General features: G+C 47.0%; 1 protein-coding gene across 8 annotated transcripts in view; it reads left to right on the top strand.

The window, feature by feature from the left end:
• Positions 1–27876, top strand: part of robo2 (roundabout, axon guidance receptor, homolog 2 (Drosophila)) — a 187413-nt gene that overhangs the window by 8966 nt on the left and 150571 nt on the right. For all 8 annotated transcript variants that reach the window (XM_030067021.1, XM_030067015.1, XM_030067020.1 and 5 more), the window contains exon 2: positions 6113–6439. In XM_030067021.1, the coding sequence (XP_029922881.1) occupies positions 6113–6439 (327 nt within the window). The remainder of the gene's footprint in view (positions 1–6112; positions 6440–27876) is intronic.

Genomic DNA, 27876 nt, shown 5'->3' with positions numbered 1-27876 from the left:
GGTTGGAGCCCACGGCGCACCTCTAATTATCCACTCATCTCTCAACACTGTCTATCATAGACACCTGAAGGCCCTCTTGTCTACCCATCCCCTCCCCTCCACCTTCATTTCTAAAGCAATAAAGCACTTATTTATTTCTCCCTATTCAATTTGCTGGGGCAGCTCAGCAATGCAGGTGGAGTAACGAGATTACAATGCTTGAGGGAGAATCAATCGGTGCCATTCATTTCATTGCTCTCCACTCAGTAGGAGCTGTTCAGAGTAGCCCACACTCGAAAATAGGGAATTGGCAAAGTGATTTTTGAGCCCAGCTGCGTCTACATTCACACACTGCTAACACTCACACATGCACAAACACATAGCTCAGGCACATCAACATAATCATCACCGCACATGCATAGCTGAATTTTTGGCAGATTTAGAGATTTTTTGAGCACAAATTGAGCTCAGTCGGTATAGTCTATACCCCCTAGGGCTGTCACTTTTTCCCAAAAATCCACTGTGGACAAATTTGAAATGACACGCAATCCGTTCAAATGTGTTTGAAGGTTTGTTAAATGTTGTTTATCCAGTGAAAGGTGAGAGAGCATCGCCTTACTTCACATTCATGCATTCACATAATCATGTCTGGGAACTGTTAAGTAATTGAGCAGCTGGACATTAACCCAAAAGTGCTGGACATTGACTCAAGAGCTCCTCTATTATAGTTTTTGACAGAACACAATGATAGTCATACAGTTTCCCTGCCTGGATTTGATACCAGGATTTGAATTGTTCTTTTTTTGGCCACAAACACACACACATCCAGCATCTAGGCTGCTGCATCGGCGCAGAGGCAGGCAGGCAAATGGCAAAGTGCAGGCCATGCTGAAGGCTCTACAGGAAAGAAGAGAGATGGCTGGGGAAGATGGGGCGTAGTGAGCTGCACGCTTGACTTGGCCTGGCATTGGAAATCATTGAATCTGCATCACACAGTTCAGTGTTTCCACCAGTGGCCTGACAGTCCCACAGAGACTCAGTGCTGTACGCCTTCTACTAAAGAGCCCATAAACAGAGAGCCACCAGCGCCCTCATCAGCACACCTCCTCTCCACCCTAAGAGGGATGCAAACCCCCTCTCTCGCTTTTCTTCTCTTTCTTTATTTGTGATTTCAAGCCCTCAGTCTCAGTTGTGCTTAGACGGGCCATCTGCTGGAAAAGAGATATCACTTGCTTTTGACAGCAGCTGATAGTAGAGTGAATAGTAAGAATGAGAGCAGGTAGGCAAAAATAAAATAAAATAAAATAAAATAAAAAAAACTGAGGGGGAGGTTGTGTGAAATGCAAAGTATGTCAGTAAGCCTGTTGCAGCAGAATCTGATATTCTGTTTCCCACTGTTATCTATTTATATGCTCTAACTGCATGAGAGAGGCAGGACAAATAACATAGATGCTAAGTCAACAAGACCCCGCTGCACCACGCTGCCTGAAAACTCTCTCAGAGTCGAATTCTGTCTGATATTTGTTGGAAACGAGCACGGCTGCAGTGAAGGGTTCAGATCAGCCTCCAGAATTACCCCTGTGTTTGCTCTCAGCGTATAGATCTCACCAGTGGGGTGGGGGCTGGCAGTACGCAGAGCGCTGAGGTGGAACAGAGCCTATCATGTGAGCCTGCTAGCTAGCTCGCACTCCCCTCCTCCTGCTCTGCACCTGTGAACATCCTCCATTTCTTTCTGTGTTTCCAGGATGTGGTGATGTGTCCCATGCTATATTTGCTGACTGTATGCAGCGGGCTGGGATAGATTCCAGCAGAGACAGCAGGTTCTCTTTTGTGACACCTCAAAGAGATGAGCTGCGCGTCTGGTGCCGGGGTATGCGAGAGCCGCTGTGCTGTGACGGCACTGACAGCCCCCCGTAAAGAAGATGAATCTAGGGTGCAGAGCGGGCCGCTTGCAAGTGTCATGGAAGGCCAGCGCAGAGGCGTGAACGACCAGTAACATCATCCTATTGCCACCCCCTGCTTCCCCTGCTGCTCTCTCACATTTCCCATCTGATGACATGACGGATATGGCTCCGTCACCCGCACACTGAGGATAGGATGTAACAGGACAGGGAGCAAGTGAAGGAGACAGAGAGATATATATTGGGAGGGAGAGGCAGAGATATATAGAGAGAGGGAGATGGAGTGGGAGGGTACAGAGGGGTAGAGAGCACCAGCAGAAGTGGGAGAATATATTTCAGAGTGGACAACATGGATCTGATGAATAATTCACTGGTGATGAAATTTCTTTGAGGTTTTTTTTTAATAAAATTTTGTATTCGCTCAGCTCGCCGCTCGGTGTGCCGGGTTTCAGCACTTTCTCCATGCTGCTGCCATTTTAGAGTCCACATCGTGCTGCCTAGTACTGCTGAGTCTCGGCCTGGGCCTTGGGTTTCGAGTGTGATGTTTTATGGAGCCTTGGCGGCTGGAACTTTCGCCTTGCTCCGAGGTTGCCATGGGTTACCTGTGATCAGCACGTGCACATGTCTGTTGGCAGAATAACTAATATCTCTTTGGGGAGCCCTTCCTTTTATGCTCTGACTGAAACTGGTGTGGGTATTGATTTGGTTGGTGGGCAAGAATTACCCCTGGGAGCTAATAAAAATAATTACAAAAAGATATTCAAAGACCTGACCTTCTGTTGCACACATGAATAAATATGTGGTAAAGTTAATAGAAAAGATCCCTTCTACGTGTGTGGTCATTAGCTGGGTATTTAATGTACTGATGCGCTGCTTTAGTCTTCACAGGGTGTGGGAGAGAGTTTACTGGTTTTTCTGTGCTGGGTTTGACCCAAAATGTACAGTGCACTGTGTCTTGTTTTAAAAATGTTGAATATTTTATCTGTTTGCAGTAGTACAACAGTGATTTTTGAATACAGAAAGAAAATGGCAGAGAATGCAGGCTCAAATATTTAGTGGGTATTGTTTGGCTGGTGGTATTGCGAAACGACATCAAATTTCAGTGCAGCCCGTATGAACAGACTAAAAGAAGAGGCAGGAAGAAGCAGCCTCTGTCGCAATAATCCCTCTCTGATTTCATCCTGTCTCTTTGTGCTTGTTTGTTTGTTCTCTATTTCTTGCTTTCCTCGAGGAGTGGATGACTGCACAGCGGTGGTGAAAAGTAATGGCGGTGTTATTGCAGACAGGGGGAAACACAGCAGTTTGATTGGAGCATGTGCCCTGAGACTCGGTGAAGTGCACTCGCCTCAGCTCAGAGAGCACTTGATTGCACAGCACCAATGATCGCATTAAGAGGGCAACAGAAAGCCCATTTACCGTAAAGAGAGTGAGAAAGGGGGCCCAATAGGAAGCTGAAAATTGACTTTCACTTCTGTGAGGAGCTTGGCCTGATGGCTGGGCGATACGGAAGATCCATTAGTCTTTGAACTTTTTTTTATTTTGGGATCCTGCTGACCCGCATGCATTCGGGGGCATCGCTGGGACCGGGGCACTGCAGGGCAGCACAGTGGAAGGCTTGCTTATGAATTTCTTAGTGAAGCGTGTTCAGGAAGGGGCAGGTCCTGCTCATTGAGATCATCGGGTTGAGTTGAAATTGATGGCCGTCTTTTAAAACATATTCCACGGCATATGGACGTGCACTTAACCTTATTTCTGCCTCAACATCTGACCACCTCAACTCAGGAAGGACGCTGACCGGTCGCTTCTGGCCCACTGGCCCCGTGCACTCGGCTCAGCTTTTTCTGGCAGCGAAAGGACAATTGTGGAGGCATCTGCTGTGTTCATTTCCACAGGAAAGAGGAGAGCAGATGGAGACTCAAGGTTTAAGTGATTAGAAGGCAGTAGATTGGAATACAAATTGGATTTAAAGAAATTAGACTGATATAAATCCAATGGAGTCGCCACAGTGCAGTGCTGTGCATGCGCAATGGCCCGGGTGGAAAGCCTCCGCAGGGCCAGTGGTTTATGAGGAGGCAGATGCTCCAATGAGATAAGAATAAATGTGCATTTGACACTCTATCCGAGGGAGATGGGGGGTGTCCAAGTCTGTCCTTTATCTCGCCCTCCATTTATCAATGTCACAATGTTAATTACTGCTTCATTCATTAAGTCACTTACCGCCAGAATACAAACTTGCCCCTGTGCCCCTGCTCTGGCTGCTGGCTAGGTTACTGTTACCTACCAGAGGAGAAGGAGATCCAAGAGGAGGCATTCAAGAAATAAGAGTTTTTTTTGAGCTCCACAAATAGTGCATCTATAGTTCTCTGCACAAAGCTGATGAGATTGGCTCATGGTGTTATGTACTCCTGGTGCTGGATGTGGCCCCCACCCCCTCTAGTACAAGCCCCTGTCTGTGGCCCCACTTAGAGCAAGACACTAGGCCTGATCACTAATCAATGACAGGGAAATGGAGGGAATTAGCCCAAATTAGGAAGAAGAGAGAACAGACTACCTCCTGTTCAGAGGTCAATATGCCACTGTCTGATGCCTGACCTCTGATAAGACAAATGGTTGAGCAGTACACGCTTGCACAAAGCACATGCACGTGTTCGCGTGAGTGTTGCCCTGCTCCGACACCCGCCCACCCACCACAATCAGAGTCTTCAGAGTGTGTTTTGTGCTGATGAGTGGGTTTCTCCCCGCGCCTGTCCTTTTCGCCTGCGGACTAGTGGGCAGAGAGACAGGGGGTACAGCTTGTCCCGGCGTCCCTTGGGAGATCCGAGCGCGAGGGGTAGTGGAACATGTGCAAACCCAGCCAAACAAAGAGCTGGAACCTCCGCTGTTCTGCCTTGCTCTCGTGCTGCAGTTTTTGCCCTGACGCAGGCACAAAGGGCTTTGTGGTGCGCTGCTCCTTTCTACCGCACACATCATCTTATTACCCCGCCGCACCGCCCCGGGGAAGGGCACAGCCATCTACTCGGCTCAATCGTACGCACACCTGCAACAGCTAATTTTCGAGGCAAAGAGCCCGGTGCTTGACTTAATTCAGCACTGATTGATTAACTTTTTGCTGGTGGCTGAATCTGAGGTATTGATAGGGCATTGAATGTGGTTCAAAAGAAAACGGTTAACGAAGAGATTGTTGGAAAACTTCGCCCTCTGTCATCTTTTAAATCCCTTCTTAAAACTCACTTTTACCGTTTGGCCTTTTCTTAGTTGCTGGTTCTGTCTTTTATGGTCTTTTACTATTTTATGGGGACCCCTTCTGGTTTTATTGTAATTTCATTTTGTTTATCCTGACTTCTATTTTTATTTTTTTTTATTTTTTATTTATTTATTTATTTATTTTTTAATTGTATTGTATTTTATTGTATTTTATTATTTTATTATTTTTATGTTGTTATTTTATTTTATTTTATTGTGAAGCACTTTGTAACTGTTTGGTGGCAGATCAAACTCTTTGACTATTGTCCAGTTCCTAGAGCCTCAGTGATGTAAATGTGTGGCCTATAGCATCTAATCTCCATGGTTAAGCCTTGGTAATGGACACACAGCACTCTCTGACTAAGGGAGTATTATCGTAGCAGCCAGACACCCAAAGCTCACCCACTGCAAGCCCTAGAAGAAAGGAGTGAGCCAACGTTTTCAACCCAGGGGATTAGTCTTTTACCAGAGCCTGGACCCCGGCGTACAAAATTCACACCACAAACCCAATAAAAAACAATTTCCTTACGCCTCTGAAAACCAAAACATGAGCATAATTTGTCTGTGTCTGTCTCTCTCTGTGTGTCTGTTGGTGTGTGTCTCCGGAGTTCAGACGTAAGTGGCGTGTACGCCTCCATACACTGTTCACCCTTGGGTCCAATTACCCACAAGCCCTTGCATATAGGACTAGGAAAACAGATGGCTGCTTTTTGACTGGGTTGAACCTGTGATTACAGGGAGCAGCCTGTGGCCTCCTTTCACATGATGATAACCCAGAGTCAAACAAACAACAATTATTAGTTGTATTTATTCATTTAAGTCCCACACCCCTTTGCTTTTCAATTTACCCGCTGGCGGTTATATTTGTGGCAGATGCTCTTCTTTCCTCCAACATTTAAGCATATTTAATAAAAACATTGATCTGAAACAACGCTTAAACTCTTTATTTTCTGTCGGCTTACGTATGCCAACTCTGCCCTCTCTTCCAGGATCCCGTCTGCGCCAGGAGGACTCCCCACCCCGGATTGTGGAGCACCCCTCTGACCTGATCGTGTCCAAAGGGGAGCCCGCCACCCTGAACTGCAAGGCGGAGGGGCGTCCCACCCCGACAGTGGAGTGGTACAAGGATGGAGAGCGGGTGGAAACGGACAAAGATGACCCACGTTCTCACCGCATGCTGCTGCCCAGTGGCTCACTTTTCTTCCTGCGCATTGTTCATGGACGACGGAGCAAGCCGGACGAAGGCGCCTACGTCTGCGTGGCCCGCAACTACCTGGGAGAAGCCGTCAGCCGCAACGCGTCTTTGGAAGTAGCATGTGAGTCCAGGCTCCATATTTTCACAACTTCCCCTCCTTAGTGCCTTAGTGTTAAAATTGTCGAGCTCGTGCAGTTTGAGCCGTCATTTGGCTGGATTAAGAAATGTCTCAATCCCTCTGCCTCCGCATGGAACACGGTTTACATTCGGCACAAGAAATTAGAAAAAAAATATTTGGACATTTTGTTATCCTGTCAGCTTTTTTATAATGTCATTATTCTAGATAATCAGTTCTCTATTTATTTGCAGCAGGAAATTGCATTGTCTGTGACAGCTAGAAAAAAACAAAACAAAACAAATTGACATTTAATTTGAGGGTGCTGTAATTACACTACATTGGAGTGTTGATGTTGCTTTGTGTTTTATATTCTCTACTTTCCCTCTTGTGTCTAAAGGAGCTGGCTAGATAGGTCAACAAGATATATTTAACAATATTGTGCTCTTCAATATATCAAATGCCTATTTTGAAAAGGGACATTTAAGCTCTTGTGTCCTTGCCAGTGACATATCTAGTGTGATTGTCTTTTGATGTGCAGAGACTGGGTGTTTTTAACTAAGGGTTTCAGCTGAATTTGAGATATATAGCTCAAGGGATCTTCAGAGTTGTATTGAAGTTGTCAGCAGACCTTTGAGTGGGACATTGAGTTACTGTCAGGCCATACCAGAGGGAGATGATGGCATGACAGACATGGGACCATCACAGGTGGGTGGGGGTAGAGCGACAGGCACAGATGAAAGTCCTGATGGACATTTGACACAGGCCGTCTGGACTGTGTTGGTGAACACTGACAGGCAGAACCTGAACTGTGGTTCAGATTACCTTTGAAGATGAGCCGCCCCCCACAGTGGGCTCAGGCTGGGCTTCCCATTGAGGGGCTCCCAGGGGCCTCAAACCCCCTTCCTCCATAAACCAGCGAGGGAAATCTCCATGGCATACTATTGTATTAAATAGCAGTCCTTGTGATAAGTCTTCCAACAACTGAAGGAGATACAATTCCACTACACTCAGGTGTTTTTCAGTGCGTTTTATTGATTTTTCATGCCCCCCTTCACTTGCTTTATACAAAGCAAGAGGGGGAGGAGTTTGCCAGATCTCGTGTAAGGCTGAGCAGTGTTAAATCTGGGCTATTTAGATTTATCCATGCTAAACTTGTGTGATAAACCTGTATTAGCCATTGAGCAGCTTTCATTCTCTCGAGGTTTGTTTCAAGAAGTTTTTTTTGCTTTGGATACAGTTGATCATTACATCTTCCTGGACCATTAATAACATCTTGAAGGCCTCTGCAGTATTGTTTCAGGCAGATTTCACTCATGTCGATCAAAGTAGGTCCAGCCAGATGGTAACACTTTTGCTTGTTTTAAAGCATATTATGTTGTGCCCGTGGGTTTAGTTAAGGTTTCCTCTTAGCATATTCCTCTTCAGTATTATTGTCTATAGATGATGTTTTCCTCCAGTTCTACACCAAAGACACACAGCTTTTCATTGCAGTTGTCTGGTGAAAAAAACTGCCAAAAAAACTTGGTGTGATAAATGTTATACGTTCAAGTGTGGACCAAACATAACTGTTCATTCACCGTTCATTTCAAGCCCCAAGGAACAAAGAACAGACTTATCAGATACATCACTTAAATCCAGTAGCTGTACAGTTACCCTAAAGGGCTTTGTGAAAGAGTTATCTATGATCCAGACCTCTCCTTTGAAAATCACATCAAGACAGAGCACCATATCTTAACCTCAGAAACCTTACAAATAGCCTAGGGATTAGACATTTCCCCTCCATTACTGATCTGGAAATGTTGATAAAAAACACTTTTGTAAGAATTTCTCTATGCAGCTACATAAACAACAAAACTACAAACCAACAACAATATTGCTAAGTAAAGTTTTTATTTGGTAATGGTTAGGGCAGAAGGCAAATTATCCCACTGATGAGTACTTCCATCTAACAGCAGAAACGGAGGGTCCAGTAATAACTTCTATTATTTCCAAGATGATTATCTTGATCAGTTGTCGCGGTAGGGGTAGCTGGGTTGTGGGCCTTGGGAAAATGGATTTTGTTTCTTGCAGAGGAGGGGGTTGGTTGCCAACCACCAACTGCCTCTGATCCAGTCCCCTGCCTCCCCCAGGGTCTCCCAGAAGCCCCCAGGTGCTAACTGCGTGACAGCAGCTTGATCTATCGATTGCTGTAAGAGGGCTTTCCCAGCCTAAATGAAAATTCATGAAAAATTAATAAAGTCTCAAGATTATTCTTTTATTTCTTCCCATCTCACCCCGTTTCTTAGCCTCTCTCTCTCTCTCTCTTGCTCTCTCTATCTCTCCTCAGTACTGGAGCTCAGGCAGCCGAGGGGGTAGAATAGAGGTATTGACTGCTTTAGTGGCTCGGAGGTGAAGGGTGAGAGTTCAGCAGGCCAGTTGCCGAGGGGATCAGGAAGAGGCAGCAAGGTGAAGAAATAAGAACACACAGATATGATGGTTATTACCAGTGATCGTGGGTTTGAGATGGGAAGGTTCAGGCTAAAGCCCTGGGCTTTCTCTCTCAGCCAGGTCTGCTGTGGGGGCAGGGAGAGCAAAAGGGGGGTGGGAGTTAAATCCCACCGCATTGGCTTACTCGAGTGATTAGCTTTATCAGGTCCTGACATCCGTCCAGTGATTGTAAAGCCAGAGCTAATCACACAAGAAAAAACTCTTTAGCAGCATTTAAATCTGTATCCATGTTGAATCGGCTGTGTGTTTATGATATGCCTCGCACCCCTCCTCCACCTCCCTCTCCCCCTCCTCCACATATTGAACACACCTTTGCCCCCCTTCCGTTCACGAGTGGTTGAGCAGGACCCTGGTGAGATAATTGAATTGCAGCTCTGAAACGGATTGAACTCAGTGTCTACTGAGCGAAGTGGCGCTGCTGCGTGCTGGACATCAAGCTGGGCAACACTCACCACTCTCTCCGTCAGGAGAGGGGAGGTGGAGTGGAGAGGAAGAGGGAGAAGAGGCCTCTGAGAGGTGCTTCTGCATTATTAATATGAGCCAGATTGGTGAGGCATGGTGCATTTACTGGGCTTAGGCTTCCAACCATGTCTCCTGTATTAAAGTGTTAGCTTTTGAGCACACCCATTGTTCACAAACGGATGAACAAGCCTATGAAGTGCCATGGTCTTTCTTTAAGTCTATAATACATGTGTAAAGTATGAGAATAACACTGTGCTCAGTTAGGAATGGAGATTTCATTATGGCTGTTGTTCACTGTCCTGTACCTCTCCTTTACAAGACAGAGAACTGGACCAGGCAGCACTTGTAATTGTGTTGCCTAGAGGGTATCTGAGCACTCTGCTTTGTAATCCAAGTCCTTGTCACATGTTCTTCAAAACTGACTCCAGGCCAGCTTCACGGGATGGGTGTGCAGCAGATAAGAGGGGATGTGTTCCCTTTTCTCTTTTCAAAATAAACTGGGTCAATGAGCAGGTTCATAAATCATTGTGAAGCCTGTGTCAAAATGCTAGCCGCAGTCACCAGCGCTCAATAAATTGCTAGCGCAGCAGATATGTGTGTGTATATGTAAGTGTGACAGGGCACACCTGGGGCGATAGGATCCCCAGGAAAATGTTAATTAGCCCATATCTCTTCAGGTGCATGCCTTAGCAGATGTGTGTAGTGCTCCAGATACGAGTGTGTAGCATGAGTGGTTGAGCTTTTAATTGAGTGTCGGATGTGACTCAGGAATTCTGACGTATAGGTGGGCGTATGTATCTGAATGCGCACGGGGGGAGGAGGTAATCGTCCGGAGGGAGAGCGAGGACGCAGGGAATCTCGAGGAGCAGACTTTGTTGCGTTCATTTTGTAACCTTTAAAAAATGCAAATCGCACAGAAATGAAACAGATGTCTTGGGTTGGTTCGAAATGTCGTTTGGAATGGGATCGGATGACTTTTAAAAAGGTCCTTTGATATCATCTAATGTGCCACTTCTGCAATTAAGCGAATCGTTAGGTAGCATTTGGTGCTCGTACAACAAGGTAATTAGCAGGAAAATAGAGCTGGGAGAGGTGTGAGTGGAGAGGAGAGGAGAGGAGGAGGGCACCAAGCTGTTCCCGGTGTGTCCGGCATGAGGAGAGGCTAATAAAGGGACAGGCCAGGAGGAGCAGGCCAGGTGGGGAGTCAGGCTGTGCCGCACTGCCGCGCCTTTCACAAGCTCATCTGGACTCATTATTCCATTTCAGAAATGAGAAAATGGAATGACAAGTGCACACAAACAACACACACACATACACACACACACACACCTGCCCTCTCATACATATAAACCCCAGTAGGCCAAGGTTTAATCTGCTCTGAAGTCCTTGAGAAATAATGAAGGGTAATGGAGGAAGCAGGAACAACGCAACAATTAAGCCACATTAATGATGCATGCCGGAGTTAGGAAATAAAACACAGTCTCAAAAACTGAACACATGCGTTTTCGAAATGCGCATTGCCCTCCCGTTACACCGCCGCGCGCCTGCGTTTGTGTTTTATGTGCATGCGGTGGGATGTGAGGAACGCGGGCTTCAGGGTTACTCCGGGTTACGCCTTGCTTGTCGTGCCGGTCGACATTTCTCGCTGGAGGTGATCGAGTTCACCGCACAAAGACGGATTGGATGAAAGAAGGGCAGAAAATAGATGCAGAAACGTTGGGAATGTTGTCCTGTGATAAGAAGGATGGTGAGAGCAGGCGAGGCTGTGAGAAATATCTTGCTATGATAAAACGTCGAGAGAGAGAGAGAGAGAAAAAAAATCCTGATTGAATGTGTCAGCTCCATGTCCGTGCAGCTGGAGCTTGCTGGCCCCTGTAAAGGGGTGCTGTTATCTGTCGGGATTTACACACACACACACACACACACACACACACACACACACACACACACACACAGTCCTCTCCTGCCGGTTACAGTAGCATGCAGGCTACTCTCTTATCTCAATTATCAGCTTGCTAGATAGCCACAGTAAATGAGGATACCCCGCCTCCCCCCCAAACTCCTTTTCTAACAAGCACCTGAGCGGTTTGCCGAAAGACGCAGGCTTGCAGCAAGGCAGCAGAAATTCAGAAAAAGCAACTCTCAGAGGGAGATAAATCATCAGGATGCACTGCAGTCGCCAGCGAGCACCCTGACCTTCCACCGTCTCACACACCGAAACACACACTCACACACAAACTGGCACGTTGGTGCTCACATGCTGCCGTATGGCCTGAGACTGCACTTTTTACTATCCTCAGCGGGCCTGGTGTCCCTGCCCTGACCTCCCCAATTCCACCCAGGGAAGTGCAGTGTCTGTGTTACCTTTACAGGAAATGAGTGTAGCAGCGGGGAGGGGAAAACACACTGCAAAAAAAAAAAAAAACTCCCACCTTAACGCATCATGTAGTTTCATAATCAGTGTCAAACTTTGGTGTTTTCTTTTATTTCTCGTTTCCAGAACGTTCTTGAATCGAGTGTCATTTTCCTCAGTCTGCCTCGTTTCAACATATTCTTGCATTCCCAGCAAAAAAAAATCGGAGACAAGTGAAACTACATTGGAAACAAGTGGTATTATGTCATCCCACTGGCGGGATTTTTCACTTGTTTTAAGAAAATAGTAACTTTTAAGGCTGAATATGCGACTAAAGGGCAGGTTAAGATGGACATTTTTTTGCAGTGTGCCAAGAGTAGTGAAGGACAAGGATGAAAGAGGTGCAGGAAGATGGTAGCACCAAATGAGATGCATGGTTGTCCATCCCCTTTCTCTCTCTCTCTCTCTCTCTCTCTGTGTGTCCCTCCCTCTCCTTGCACCCCTCCACTTAGCCATGGTGTAACCCTCGAGTGTAAAAACAGGATTAAATAAGTGTGAATAAACAAGTGTGTGGCGCTCCGTCACGGCTGCCACGGCCCGTCAGCGGAGGAGTGAGCCGTCAGGCCGGGAGTGCTGAGCCAGCCGCTTCTCACACCCATTAGTGCCCGGCAAGATGAAGCACCCGTCGCACCGGGCTTTGTTGTGCTTCTTTTTTACACCCTTCTCTCACTCCTTCATGCTCTCCCTCGCTCTCCCTCTATAGCGACACCGATATTGATGGCCTCTCCGCTCCGTCAATGCGGCTCTGTTGCTTTGTCTCTCCTGCTGCTGTTGAGCCTCTCCGCTCCTTGTTCTTCTCCTCTCTCCTTGTTCTCTCCTGCACATCACACCACCCCTGTGCCAAGCGGCGGGCGCTCGCTTGGCAGGGATTGAAAAATAAATCTTGGCGTTGCACGTCGCTCCCAAAAAATTTTTTTGACCAGCTTTGCAGCGGTGTTGTGAAAAGCGAGTGCCATCTGACAGGCCAAAAATGAACTTACTCGGCCTGCCCCTTCTTTCCCTTTGATCAGGCAATTTGAGATGTAGACTGAGCTGTAAATAATTTAAATCTGTCTGCAGGCTGATTATTGATCAACTTTAAAACACAGACTGGCCGAGAGCCCCGTGCTTTCATGGGTGGACTGTGCTTTCATTTCTGTTTTAATATTGATTGATGAGCGTAATTTATTCACAGCCTGTGTGGCTTGCGATTTTTCGGCATTCATTTTGATGATTGTCAGGATGGATCCACCATATAGCATATTTTATCAGTCCATTAATCTGTATTCCAGGATTAGTGTAGAAAACCTAACATATCGGCTTTTCTACCCCGAGTCAATTCTAAATTGCTGCACAGGTGTGCTTTATACTGGCATTTAGATGAATACGTCTGATACCACTCTATTTGCTGACAAGTGGGCGAGTGGACAAGAGAGTGATAATAATATTAATCGAAAAAATGTGACCCTGAGTGAAATCCCAGGAGGCCACTGTGTTCTGAGGGTGGCTTGCTGTGGAGTCCAGCCGGGATTGGATCCGCTGACCCCTGGAGAACCCTCTGCCCTCTCCTATCCACCCCAGATCTCTGTCAAACCATAATTCCTTAACCCAGCGCTCCTCTCCGATGTGCCTCCCCCACCCCTGTCCCTCCGCCACGCCCCCACCTCTCTCCCTGAGATCCTCCGAGACTGCCAGAGATGGTAATCCATCATGTGCGGCTCGGGGAGGGGGGTGAGGAGGTGAGCGGGCTGAGGGCCGAGAAGTTCAGGCGCTAGCTGATATGGTTTTGAATCAAATGTCGCCGAAATTGATTCACCCTCTGGTGTGTGGAGTGGTGTGTTATTTCAGCGCTGATGTTCATGGTCCAAATGCCCGGTGTTTCCTTGGTTACTCTCTCACACACACATGCACACCCTTAAACACACATTCGCTCACACGCTTGCATGCCCTTGCGCAACACCGCGGCGTGCACAATGCAGCCGGGGGGGATTGATCTCGCAAAAGGGTCAGGACTTTGTTTTGGGTTAAGACCGTCACTCCGCGCGCTGGAATTCTGATGGATAGGTCGTATCGGAGGCACGCGCACAAATGCACGCATGAAACATACAAAAGTACATAAACGCACACCTCGCTGCAGGTGAAAGGTTATTTTTGCAGTTTTTCAAGTTGTGTAAACGGTGTGTCCTTCCCTCTCTCAAAGTAACCCTCTGGGAACACCGGCAGTTCTGCTTTATTAGACGCTGAACTGTAGGGAGGGACAGGAAATATGGAAAAAAAGGGAGGGAGGGAAGGGGATGACATGTGACAAAAATAGCAAACTGGTCTCAGGAAGTCTAGAGCCCACAGTGAACACGTTTGCCAGGCTTGTGGTTTTGTGGTTTTGGGGATAAAGAGGATAATTCAGTCCTGGCGCTGCCCTCTCACGGTGTGTTTCTGTCTGTGAGGTGTCAACTGCCTGCAATCCCTAGTGACCAGGCTCTTTGAATCCACAGTTTGAAGAGAAAAAAGGCGTTTATTGTTCAGACTTTCCAAATGTTGTAGTTGGTTTGTGACTCATTTATTTGTACGATTTCCTTTATGTCCTTTATTTATTTTTGCGGATCCTTGAACCACTGCCAGGCCTTTGCTTGGCCCAGGGCCATAGCAGAGTTATAGTGGGTCCGGATGTGTTATGACTTGGTGATCTCTTGATGGCGTGGACAGATATTGTGTTTGGCTTGGGTTACGTTCGCTGTAAGGCACACCTATCAGCCACCAGAGCCCTCAACAGCTGCAGACCAGAGTTGAAACCTGATCTCCTCGTCTCTGCCCCCTCTCTCTCTCTCTCGCCCTCTCTCTCTTTTTATCACACTCTCTGTCTCTCTCTCTTCCTTCCCCTTTTCCACTCCCTCTATCTCATTTCCTTCCCTGCTGTTTGAAAGTGATACTTGACGTGTTTTGATCAGTTTCAAAAAGTGAAGGCAGGCGAGATCAAATGTTAAAGAGTGTGGTTTCTGGCACAGCTGTGGGCGCATTTGGTTTTTACAGCCGGGCCCTTTACGTGACCATGCCTCTCTGCATCCATCGGGCATATCAGCAGAGGAAGTAAGGCGGCTGCTGTGTCTAGCTGAAGGTGACCTTGTGTGTTGCAGAGTTAATGGCTCCGTGTTTCAGTGTGGAGTGTGTCCCAACTGCTGTCTCTGCCTGTTAGACTGGTCTGGGATCAGTCCCAGGCTTGGCTGATGTGAGCGAGGGGACGCAGCGGTGAGGCGTTGCTCGTTCAACATCCACCAGTGCACTGCAGTCAGCGCAGCATCCGCTACAGAAACAAATGAATGGCGAAGGTCCACAGCTTCAGGGACAGGGAAATACACATGATTTCATAGAGGGAAGCTGACTACCTCAGGTATGTGTAATGCCGTGTGACCAGGTGCAGGGAGATGACATCACATGGTGAATGAGACTGGGAGCTGTGGTATGTGTGGCCACCTGCTTCTGCAGCTGGGAGAACGATTAGCTGCTAGCCAGGCTGATTATTAACCAGCCAGACACTCATCCAGCCAAACTGACTGACAGACTCACAGACACTGCACAGTGCCAGATATGAGCCTGCACATTGGCTGGCACTGTAGACACCAGACAGCGACTCGCCCAGACTCATGCTTAAGCACTAGCATGGCCAAAGGCCAACTGAATAGAAATCAGAACACCCTATTCAAATGCTAAGCAGAATCTTATCTCAGTGCCTCTTGCTGCTGGCCCTCGTGCTCTACACTGTCCAGGGCAAAGCTATTAATGGACATGCAGGTGCCTCCTGTGTTTGTGTGTGTGTGTGAGAGACAGAGTGGGTGTGTGCGGTCTGGTATGGTTAGGCTGTGTGTTTATCTGTGTGTGCTTGTTGTGTGGATAAGAATCTCTGAAGGGATGGGATTTTGGGAAGGCTCCGTTTTAGTGAAATTGCAAGCAACCCGTATTACTGTTGATGTGCTTCCTATGATTTTCTTTTGTTGTATTTATTCATCTAAACGTGATAGCACCATAGCCCACGCTATACACCACCCAGTGAGGCAGAAATGAGGGCAGTGAATCATCTTAAGCGTGGCTATAATTGCAGGGATTTGTCTTGGATCCACAGAGATCCCTTTATTCCGCAGGAAATGAAATCTAACGACACTGAGTGATCACCAGGGGGTGTGTGGCTAACTGATGAGCACGCTCATTTGATTCCACCGATCTTTAAAAACCATTAACGCTCTCCTGTTTCATGCACAAATTGGGTCTGCACACACAAAAGCACATAAGCACAGTTGCGCATTTTGGAGCTCACACACAGGATAGAATGGGTAAAAGGGAATGGCACATCCGCACATGCACACTCACCCCTCCCACACACACACACACACTCAAATACACACACATGCATGACACTACACACACGCTATAGCAGACTCCAAACTGCCATCCAACTGGCACACTGAACATTTGCCCATTTGAGGCCTAAATGGCACAGTCAGGGAAAAATGAACCCCAAGACACCACGTTGTAATGGAGCTGAAAAGAACAGCTTAATTGGCCAACATAAGCCATGCCCAGACATTAACTGTGAAATTTAAATGTTCACTTTTTTCCCTCTTTCTTTTAAAGGTCCCCGCAGTGTTAGTGTGGAACAGACACATGAATTACAGTTCTGACACTTCATGAATATCGATTTGGCTGCCTGTGCTGTGCAGGAGGTAATGGAAAATGATATTATTCAATACATACAGAGTGGGGAGCATCTGCAATTAGTCGGCTGTTAGTTTACGCAACTAATGTGTTATTAGTTTAATTGCCTATTTTTTTGGTAAATCGCTCACCCACACACATACACCCCCTCACTCAGTGAAATACAGGCAGAACATACTAAATGAACTATAATTTAGAAATATTGTTGGACATATTGTTAATTTTTGCATCAGCCCTTGACTTCTATTCTGTGTAAACACATTGTGTAATAGAAAATATTCAATTAGGGGATATGGGAAATTACACTGCTTATCAGAGGCTGTGAACCCAAGCAGAAGGGAGTCGTCCACATGATTTAGCTTCATTTTCAGCACTGCAGGCGGCTGATAGGCTGCTTGTATCTTAGGATCCAGATAGGCTGACCTTTGGCCAGCTCTGGATGTGACCTCCGGCTGACCATCGATTGACCACCATCTGACCCCGTGGCAAGAAGATGGAGCTGCATCGTCTCCCATTTGGCAGTCTGCAGAGCATCTCTAGCATACGCTGCTAACACAGTTAGGCTAGTGTTATTAGGAGATGCATGAAGGGGAAGACAGCCAGGGAAGGCAGGGTTATCCCTGTGTCAGAGGAAGGAGAACACAGATAACTCGATTACAGGCCGAGGGATATGAGCATCCGTCAGCTCCTTTATGCTTATAGTACTCAAGCTCTGTTGTTATTGCAGTAACCTCAAAACTGGATCACCGCCATATTCAGCTTGTTACCTGCCTCGTGACAAATTGAGCCCAGGTTGGTATTCTGACATCTAAGAACCTTTACCCTCTTTTATTTGCTGTGCAGGATAATTTCTACACGACAAAATGCCTTTTTTCTGCTTGGTAAGGAATTTTGTGGACCTGAACATTGCACAGTCCTGCTGCATTTGCTGAGTGTTCGACCAAACTCTGTTATCTCTCCTCAGCAACTTGGCTCTCCTCAACCCCCGTCTCTCCTCCATTCCTCCCTTATCCCCTAATTTGCTGTTCCCAAACTGTCTGTAGATGATAACGACTTCAGCCCAGCACCTAGAGCGCCTTGCCCCACCCCTTCCTGCTATGAAAAAATCAGATAGCAGCACAGTGACTGACTGCTAATGAAATTAGCCGTATTTCTCATAAACCTTAATAAGTAACCTGACACGATAAAGGATGCTGATGAGGGCAGGAGGCAGTGTGATGATTGGGCGGGGGGTATTGGGGGGGGGTTTAGTTCATCTCAGAATCACTCAGTGGTGCCAACTGGGGTGTTGATTGTCATAAATATTCTTGGACCCCCTCTTCTCACCCTCCTGCAAAAGCATCTCACCTCTTGTGACTACATCCATGTGCCAGCCACACCACCCCCAGTCCTCTCTCTCCCTCTCTCTCTCTCTCTCTCTCTCTCACACACACACACACACACACACACACACACACACACAGGAGGGGGATGGTCGTCTAAGGAACATGGCATCATTAACTTTGTTGAGTGGCAGACGTTAGACGTGCGGAGGACTGTCCTGTCCCACCCCCTGCTGGGTGTCCCTCAACCCCCATCACTCCTCCCTGTCACCCCGCTTCTCATTTTTTTCCTCTCATAAGCAGCCATGCACAAACAGATTTCCTTCACTCGATGCTCAGTCGAGGGTGAGGAAAAAAAGAAGCCGAAAAGCTAGCGGTTCTCCTACACCAGGCATCCTCAATTTTTCACAGTGCCATGGATGCATTGTGAGTTTGTGTGTATGTCACACACCTATTTATGCTGACCTAAAATCCCGCTGCGTCCATTACTCAAGATCATTGTTGAAGGGTTAACGCAGCATTTCAGTCCTGTGTTTTTAACCCTGCGACAGTCCTGGGTAATTATCAGCTTGGATCAGCACTGGTGTGAATGGGTTACTTGTTAATTTGCAACCTGCACAAGGCACGATGATACAGGACGTGCTTTCCATTTTAGGTCAGTAACTTCCAAAGACATAATAATTCAAATCGCAAAACAAACAAACAAACAATATTTAGACTCAACTGACGAAAATGTTGAATAAGCATGTAAAATAGGCTATTAGTGACTATCAGTATTCTGGGACTCAGCCGTTAAAGTCTGTGTTTATTCTGTGTTCATATCATGTGAGTCGACCGTCCGCAATCATTCCACGTTTATAAATTGTCTCTCTGCAGTTTGTAGCTTTAACCCATGTAATATGATAATTTACCAATAAATCATCATCTTTTGGATTGGACTCCATTCACAGTTTAGCTGTAATGAGAGACCACCAGGGTGAGACATCAGAAAAAATGCATTACAGTCGTTTTTTTTTAGAGGTAGTCCCGGGTAAAAGAAAAAATATGTTGCTTGGTGTAAAAGTGTGTCTGTGTTTGTGTGTGTGTGAGAGAGAAGTGTATGTGTGCATATGGGAGGGTGGGTGGGTGTAGGTGTGTCCACATTTATGTTCGTGTCTTCGGGTGCTTATTGAATTGTTGTGACTCCGGTTCTTTGTGACCATGCGGCTCGTCCATGGCCACACGATGTGGGAAGTGTTTTTGTTGTTGCCACCAGTGTGGCACGTGCTGCTGAGCTGCCTGCGGTGAGACGCCCCTCCTCATTAATCACAAGCCCTGAGCTGGAGCCCTGACAGCCCGCAACCTGGTGCCCCACATCCTCCCGTCTTGTATACTGGGACGCCACTGCACCACTATCTGCACACAGGAAGACAATGCAGCAATGACAGCTGCCTGTGGATATTTGAACCAACCCCCCCACCCTTTAAAATCAAAATCCCTCGCACTACCTATCCCCCTCCCTGCAATTCAGCTTCCTCCCTTCTCAGTTTCACAAGTTTTGATCCGCTGGGGCAAAGGTCAATGGATTTGCCAGGTCGTCACGGCAACTCTCGACAACATCAGATGTCAAGAGAGTTGGCCGTCCATGACGGAGGCAGGCGGAGAGCCTTGCTTGGCCGACCACTTCTTGGAGAACAGGGGAGAGAAGGACAGAAGGGAGGAGAGCGGTCTTTTGTTAAGCATACTCTCTCTCCCCCCTTCCTTGGCTTTAGTCTGTGTCTGGGGTGAGGGGGGGGGGGGTGGTGGTAGAGGGTATTTAGGGGCTCGTGGGGGGAGCGTTAAGGGCTTGTTGGGGTCCAAGCCAGGCTTGTACTGTAGGGTGCTGGGGCTCAGAGCAGTGCCGTGGTCTAGTTGTGTCATGAGCATGTAGCTGAGCTGTCACTTGTCTCTAATTGGCTGAGATCAACCCACAAGAGGCTCAAAGCTCACTGACCCACTCTCTCTCTCTCTCTCTCTCTCTCTCTCTCTCTCTCTCTCTCTCTCTCTCTCTCTCTCTCTCTCTCCCTCCCTCACACACGTTCTCTGTCTCCCTCTCTCTCCATCTTTTTTTTTCCTGTGCCAAGCTGAAACAATAGACTCCACATGGCCCTCTCCGCTGGAGCATTTTATCCAAAATCTCCCTCGTTCCACCACGCCTGTCATTTTCACAGTCCTCTATGTATGGCCTGTTGTGGGGCTGAGGCGTGTGGAGGGGCCGGCCGGCAGAGTGATGACAGAGGGGGTGCAGAGGGTGGCTTGATCTGCTCCTGATTGGAGACCTGATTGATTCGAGCCCCGGGGTCGTCACAGGGTCAATACATGGACTGATGATAATGTGGCTCATCTTCGGGGAATAAACACCGCTGAATTTTTTAAGTGCCATCACACAAGGTATCCATTCAAATTCCGACTCGTATCAGTCACCCCCACCATAACAGTGGTTGATGCGTGCTCAATTGCCAGCGCCGCATTTACCAGCGCCGCAATCAGTCAACATTTCTGAATCCTGCCAGGGTGGACGTTTCTTCCTGGGTAGTCTTCAGGATTTATGACGTGTTGCGAGGGTTCAGGGAATGACCCTCCAGTGTGCATCCCTGATGATGTTCTAATTGGACGGGGTGACCTTTCCTCACTGTAATTTTGAAGCGTCCTTGGTCCTTGGGGGTGGGAACAGATTAAAAAGCAACAGGGGTGGGCTGATTGATGGCGGCTGTGGCTGGTGGTGGTGGTGGATGGACAGTGACAAGTAGAGGGACAGTAACATATGACTCCACAGCTGTTGGATAGGAAGGGCTTCACAGACTGATATATAGGAGGTGGCTACAGCCGGGCTGACTGATTGCTCCCTTCTGGTACATCAACACTTGTAATGGCTGCTGTGTGAGTGACTGGAGGGGGAGGTCGAGTGTATGCCTTCTTGTGTGTATGCGTACACTCGTGCAGATGTAGTGTAGATGCACTGTACTTGTGGATTTGGTATTTGTTTAATTAATTGTTTGGTTATTATGTGTGTGAGTGTGTGTATGTATGAGTGTGTGTACGTGTCTGTGCTTGTTTGGGGCTTTTATTTTGTTTTTTTATCCATGTGCGGCGGTGTGACTGTGTGCACAAAGCGCCCGGCATATATTTATTTATTTGTGTCAATATGAAATTCGCTTTGCTTTTCTTTGTAGCGAGAATGAGCTGGAGTGTGGTGAATGGGCTTGTTTTGGTGCATTGACTGGTGGAGCTTATTTTGACGGCGTATGAAGCTGGAACTAATTCCTGCATATTTATTTGGCTTGGTCGAAGAGAGCTAAGCGCTAACCCCACTTAATATTCCAGGGCATACTAACAGGGAACAGCCTATTGGTGAGCTCAGAACAGCCTCAAACAGCCTTTGGAAGGATTGCAAGTGGAAAAAATTCAGGCACGTTGGAATGTCAAAATAATTTATTCCCCTGCGGATGAGCGGGGACACACGCGTTGATTTAAGGTGCAAGAGTCTGCTCTTCCAGCTGTCTTCTGTTATTTTATCTGTCAATTAGTCCCAAGCTAATATCTGGAGGCCGTGCTGAAATGCAGAGAGGAAATAATCCACTCAATAATAGTTAGTGCCACAATATTCTAATGGCTATTAACTGCCTGCTACAGCCTGTCTTAATTACTGTCAAAACTTTGCCTCTTTTTTAATCATGGTCCCATTACTGTAGTCAATTTTATCGCACAATAAAGCCGGGTAATGTTGAATTAGTTGGTGAATCTTGAGTATGTCAATATGCACAGTTTGAGATACTCCCGAGTGTGTGCAACCTGAAACCTCTGCAGCCCTATGGATGTGGATGAGTGCTACAGTCGGTAATAGTCAAATAATGAGTCTCTCCACCAGCCTCTGTTATTGGGCATGTTGACTCTCCATGTTATCTCCGGTACAGCTGGTTGTTTCAAGTTTCATCTGGATATGGACTGTATCCGGATGGTGTCAATGCAGTCAAAATGCGTTTAGGATTGATACACATCTGATGCTGTGTTTGAAGGCACATTCAACACAGATGCTATACAAGTGTAAATGCATCAGTCTCTGCAACACACATGCAACAACTAAAACTCAGCAGAAGGTTAAGATGATGTTGATGTACCCAAAGCTGACGGACGTGTATGTTCACAAACACGAGGAGCACGGAGGCCACGAGAGCCTGGAGGTCATTTTTATCAAGCTCATCAAGCCTCCTCTGTTTTGCTTTTTCCCTTCACATAAACAAATGAAAAATACCTTTTTTTTTTTTAATCTATTTTTTTCATTTCTTGTATTTCTCTGGTCCTGGCAGACACAACTCACATGAAATGAAAGTGTAAATGGGATTTATGTGTTAATGTTGCTCTCATTGTTCCTATCACCCGCACACCACACCTCAGCGGGTCTCACCGCTGTCCTCTTGCTAGCTATCATCATCATCAGGTGCCGGTGGTGAGCATCATGCGAGTCTCTCAGGCATGAATTACTTTGTTGTAGACGGTGTCTGAATAGGTCTGGCCCAACAGCCCCAGCCAGTGTCTGTGAAAAGGCCTTGTGAAGGGAAGGCCTTGAACCTTTTGTTGAACAGGTGTGTTTTATAGCTGTATTCCTCTTTTGGTCTTTCATGCTCTACAGTTGCATATTGCATACGCGTGTGTGTGTGTGTGTGTGTCTATATATGTTAGTGGCTGAAGCTCCAGTTTAGTGGTGAGCCAGCCTCAGCAGGGGAGCGGCGGTCAGCCCCTTGCCATGTGAGAGCTGCGGGGAGCGGGCTAACGAGGTGTCCAGGCAGCTGACGGCTTTGTCCTTCCGCCTGTGAGCGGTGATGGCACAAAGAGTGTCCTGCAGAGAGCCCTGTCTGTTCTTTGTGTCTGCCTTTCTCCTCTGCCCACCACTTTGGGCTACAAAAGGAAGCCGTGCGAGGCGGCATTATGGCATCAGGTGGATGAGGCGTTGTGTCCGTCCCCCATTTCCCTCCTCTCCATTTGTCTCCTCTCTAGAACACAAAAAAAAATGAAATAAAAGCGAAGAGCATACTTTAGCCTCTCCAAGCTTTGATTTTTTTTTTTTTTTTTTCTTGGACTTGGTGAGATTATCTGTGCTATTTTCACTAAAATCTTGGCAAAGAACTGTCATTTTCTTTGCTACTCTCCCCCGCTCTCTCTCTCCCTTTCCCCTCCTGCCCTTTCTTTCTTTTCTTCTCTGTCACATTATGCTGAAGAGAGTGGTGATCCGGAGGGCAGGCAGTTTTCTGTGATGTGTTTGCTGCTTGTATTTGCTCAGTCTCCCAGCTTCTTCTCTTTGCTCTGCTCTCTAATATATGAACTGCTACACTTGAGTGGGCCTAGCTCCTATTAAAGCCAGCGCAGCGCCTGTGTTTGTCGTGGCCTCTCCTGCTCCACAGGGAGGCTCATCTGCAGCTACCACTAGTTAATGCCACTGCAGGGGGTAAGCGAGGAAGATGGACACATTTGTGGATCCTCTGCCCACTGGAGGGAGAGGTTTGACGCTGCTTTTAAAAGGCCAGAGTCATTTGTCTTTGTTGTTCTCCCTCTCCCAGGGATTGTTTAGAGAGAAAAAGACAAACATGTAGTTTCTCTCTTAGGAATCTCTTTGTAGAGGATGTGAATTTTTCTCATCGGAGCCATTGTGCTGAAAGCTGGGTACTGCTGTGTTGTTGTTGCATTCTCAGAGGCCTCTGATGAGCTTTTATACCAGTATGAGCTGTGTTTTTCCTCTTTGCTCTTTTCCTTTTATACGATGGCAGTGCATGGTCTTGCACTCACAGTCTGGCACATTAGCTACACAGAGTGAAACATATCTAGCTCGCAATTATGCATCACCCATCGCCACCCAGCTTACAGTTTTACAGCGTTTGAACGCAAGCTTAGCCCACACCACATGTGTGCATATCCTTGTAAATCTTTGTCAATATTTGATTCTTCGGACAGCAGGTCTGAGTAATGGTCTTAGTATGTGGCCTCTCGGATCAAAGACTTTGAGCTTTGATTCTTCAACCTGTCTTAGAGTCTTTCTGATGGCCAGAGAAGCCGTGATGGCTGTGATGAGTCAGCATTGTGATCTGAAAACCATATGGAGGCCAGACACCGCAGTCGTATCTAAGCAAACACCAGCACTAACACATGTAGGGTCTGCACTTTAAGGATCAAGCAGGACATTCATATTGACAGCACAGCAACACTGCAATGTTTTATATGTGAATACCGCTCGCTGAGCTCGGCCACAGTGTTTCCTTACTGTCATAGTAATAGGATTTAAAACAGAAGAACACAGGGGCAGGCAACCCATAGAGAGCCACAAAAATCACTGAAAGGTTAGGAAGGAATCCCAAAGGACTACAAATCCCTTCTCTGAAATCTCATTGTTTGGAAACCATGAAACCGGATTCCTGTAACAAGTCTCTGATCAGTGGAGCCTCGGCCCAAAGGACTCAATTAGACCAGAACGGCCCTTTCTGACCAGGCCTTTTATTTTGCCTCCTCCCTTCTCCCAGCATGTTCCTGCCGCTGCAGCTGAGCTGTCTAACGCTGCAGTCTGGGAGCGTGGTCACCCAGCACACTGACCAATCACACCACTCACCCTCTGCATCCCCTTCATTACACACCAACCGCATTTTATTCACATCCACACCACGTCATGTGTGTGTGTGTGTGTGTGTGTGTGTTCATCTGTGCGTATGTATGTGTCGCTCCTCAGTAAACCTGTGGCACTCCCCTCGACTTAGTGCTTTAATTGGTAGCCCAAGCACAGTAAACACCCATTAAAAATACTGGCAGAAAATAACAGCTCAAACATCCCTGCAGTCGGAGGCAGTAATCCAGAATTTAATTTCAGTCATTTTGCCCTCCTTCACTTATGATTAGAGTGAATTATGATAATTTCTTGATTATGGTTTTGCCCCTGTCTGTGAGCCCGAGGACACTCCTTGTCTGAGCTCAGCACAAGACGGCGATGGGGGGCATTTGCAACCCACTGGATCTGCTGTGTCAAACACTTCCTCGAACATGCCGTAAACATAAGCTCGACTCTGCTGGTGCTGCGTGTTTTGTTTTTTTTTTTTTCCTCCAATATGCCCTGCAGTTAGCGCATGAAGGTTATGTGGCAGGTAACCTTATTTTCTTGCATTCAGATCGGTGTTTGCACAACTGTTTAACCCTTCGCCTTCAGTTCAGTCTGAAAGCGGTGAGTCATCGGCGTAGGTGTGGTGTTTACGCAGGAAGAGATGAAAGGGGTAGATGAAAGATGAGAATCGGGACACGAGGACAGCGCCAGAGCTGGTTGGGATGATTGAAAGGGTATTAATGACAGAATGTATGAAAACGGAGAAGTGAACAGAGATAGAGAGTGAGTGAGAGAGAGAGAGAGAGGGGGGCGTCAGCATGGGGGTTGGGAATCTCTAGAAGTTGGCTCTCATTGTCTGGAAACCCTATATCACACCGCTGATTCAATCATACAAGGTGGATCAGTCACATTGCTTTCTGCCCACGAAAGTCAATTAGAGCCTCATTAAAAAAAACGAAATTAGTTGTTATGGATTTAATAAGTGACCTGGGCGGTGGAGGACTGGGCAGAGCTTGGGAGGCAGCGGTTTGAGGCCCATGGGGAAATGAGTGTCTCCTCACCCAGGCCCACTGGTAATGACTTCTGTTTAGTCTTGATAATGTCTACTAATTAGTTAATCAAAGACAATGGCCCTTTACATACACCTCCCGCTTTAGCAGCTTTTGTCTGCTTCAATGAACAACAGCCCAGAGTGTAAAAGCCTGGAAATCCCCATTCACTCTCATCACTGGCGGACACACCTGGTTGGGTTTGGTGTATGCCCACAGCGAGATGTACGGCACGTTCATTCACTGAATTCATGTCAATGGATGGATGAAAGAAGAAATCATGCCGCGCTCTCTAACATGTTGTAAAACACGTAAGAGGATAATGAAATAGGATAAATTTCAAGCACTTCCCTCCATGTGGGTTGCCCATGCTGGTCGTGAGGTCGATATAAAGACCCTCCTGGCTGGACAGGCTGGAAAACACGCAGCATTGACAAAGTGTCCCGGCACCCCTTGGAGCTGCCATCATTGGGTGAGTAATACTCTGTTTTCTCCATAATCAATTAGTAAACCTTCATTAGCCAGGCCATTCATTATGTCTGCGTGTCAGGGAGGAGACGCGGTGCAGTAGTCGCCCCCGGGATGGGTGCGTCACTGGGAGCTGATACATGACAAGGCCCTTGCTTTTGCTCTTGCATCTAAAGAGGACACAGCCATTACTCTGCCAAGCAAGCCATACTGCACTTGGCCAAATCAACATTACTCTGTTGTTACACAGCCGGCCAAGGAACCATTATTCACTACTGTTACATTGCTAAGTAAATATTGCTCACTGCTGTTACACAACTAAGTATTCATTACGCTATATTTACAAAGCCAATTCCGATTTTTTTTTTAGCCAAAAAAAAAAAAAAAAAATGTTGTCTTTTTTTTCTATTTTTCTTTTATGTTTTTGGCATCCATAGCTGCATGCCATATTTACGGATTCTCAAGATGAAACGCAGGAGCAGGCCTTCTGTTGGCTTTTAGCTCGATACCACATAGTAAGACATCCTAAACACATCCCAATTACTCTGCTTTCTCCGAGCCCTTGTGAATATTACAGTAGCTTGCGAGCTGCACCAGGAATCATTAATGGAGTACAGATGTTAGATGCATTCCCCGGTGCACCAGCTCTCATTGCTGGAGTCTGCGCTGCTGCTGCTGCTGCATCAACTGCTCCGCTCATTTGGATGCATATTTAATGGAAACAGAATTGATTCTTGTTGATATTTATGTGTTTGCGTGCAACGGGCATGAGTGTTTGTGTGCGCTTGCGTCTCGGCGTATTGTTGGCGTGTCCGTGTCAGTGTTTGTGTGCGGGCGACGTTAAAGATGCCCACAGCGTAGCACGGGTCCTCTCTCCGTGTGTAATGGCCTGTGCTGCAGAATTATGATGAGGGGCAGACGGAGATTAAAAGAGTAAGATATTGAATGGCCCTATGATGGATGAGAGCTGTTTGGGGATCAATTAAACAATAAGAAATTAATTCTGCCAGCGACATGCTCATTAGGGACTTGGTGAAAGAAAGGCAAGGAAGAGAAATAAATGTGCCACTGCTATTTTTTTTTTTTTTTTTTTTTATTTTGGTTTGTCCTTGCATTTTTTTTTTCTTATTTTCATGTGCATCAATTATTGGCAAATACAGCTGTCAGACATATTCAGTTGCACTGACAGTTGTAATTAACATTGAATGTGATTAGATATGCTGATGTGAAAGGGCCATATACAGCAATATTCACAGCAGGCCACTCAAAGTGAAGATGATGCCATCTTCCACCTCTTTGGCCTGTGTTTACTACAAAGGCCACAGCTGAGAGCTCCTCTCCTTTTTCCTCACTGAAGAGACGCCGCGATCAATCCTGGCCTCCACAGTGCAGCCGGGTCTTTGTGTCGCAGGCTGCGGCTCGGTTTGGCCACGCAGGGAAACAGAGGGAAATCAACTAATTATGGGAGCAGCTCCTATCAAAGGGCCGCTGAGCGCTGCAGACACGGGAGCCAACAGATGTGAGCAACAGCTGCCATGTTGAGTGTCAACCTTCTCGGGGCTGTCAGTCTCCATTTGCCCCGTGCATGGGTAAATAATGTGTTGTCTTAATTCATTTGCCTCCGCATGCAACAGCCGGAGCGTAATGGATTCTAATATTAAACATGATCCCGTTCCAGTCTGCAATTAGTGTGTAGCTCCACCTATTAACACTTACATATTAATGACGTCTCCCAGGGTTTGGTGAATGGTGGCTGCGGCGGATGCGGGCACAGACATTGTAGGAGTCGGGCACACCAATTGGCAGGCGCCAGCGGTTGGGGACCCATCACTCCGCCTGCCAATGGAGGCACTATGGAACTTCTGTGGCGCTGTAGCAGAGCCAGCACGGCAGCCCCTCCCCTGCCTCCTTGGGGAAGGCTATCCTGATGCGCTGGCTCACAGGGCGAGCACACAGACGGA

Source organism: Myripristis murdjan, chromosome 13 (genome assembly GCF_902150065.1).
Source record: "Myripristis murdjan chromosome 13, fMyrMur1.1, whole genome shotgun sequence".
In the NCBI taxonomy this organism is placed as follows: domain Eukaryota; kingdom Metazoa; phylum Chordata; class Actinopteri; order Holocentriformes; family Holocentridae; genus Myripristis; species Myripristis murdjan.
The sequence above is the reverse complement of the archived record's forward strand: the minus strand, read 5'-3'. Positions and strand labels throughout refer to the sequence as shown.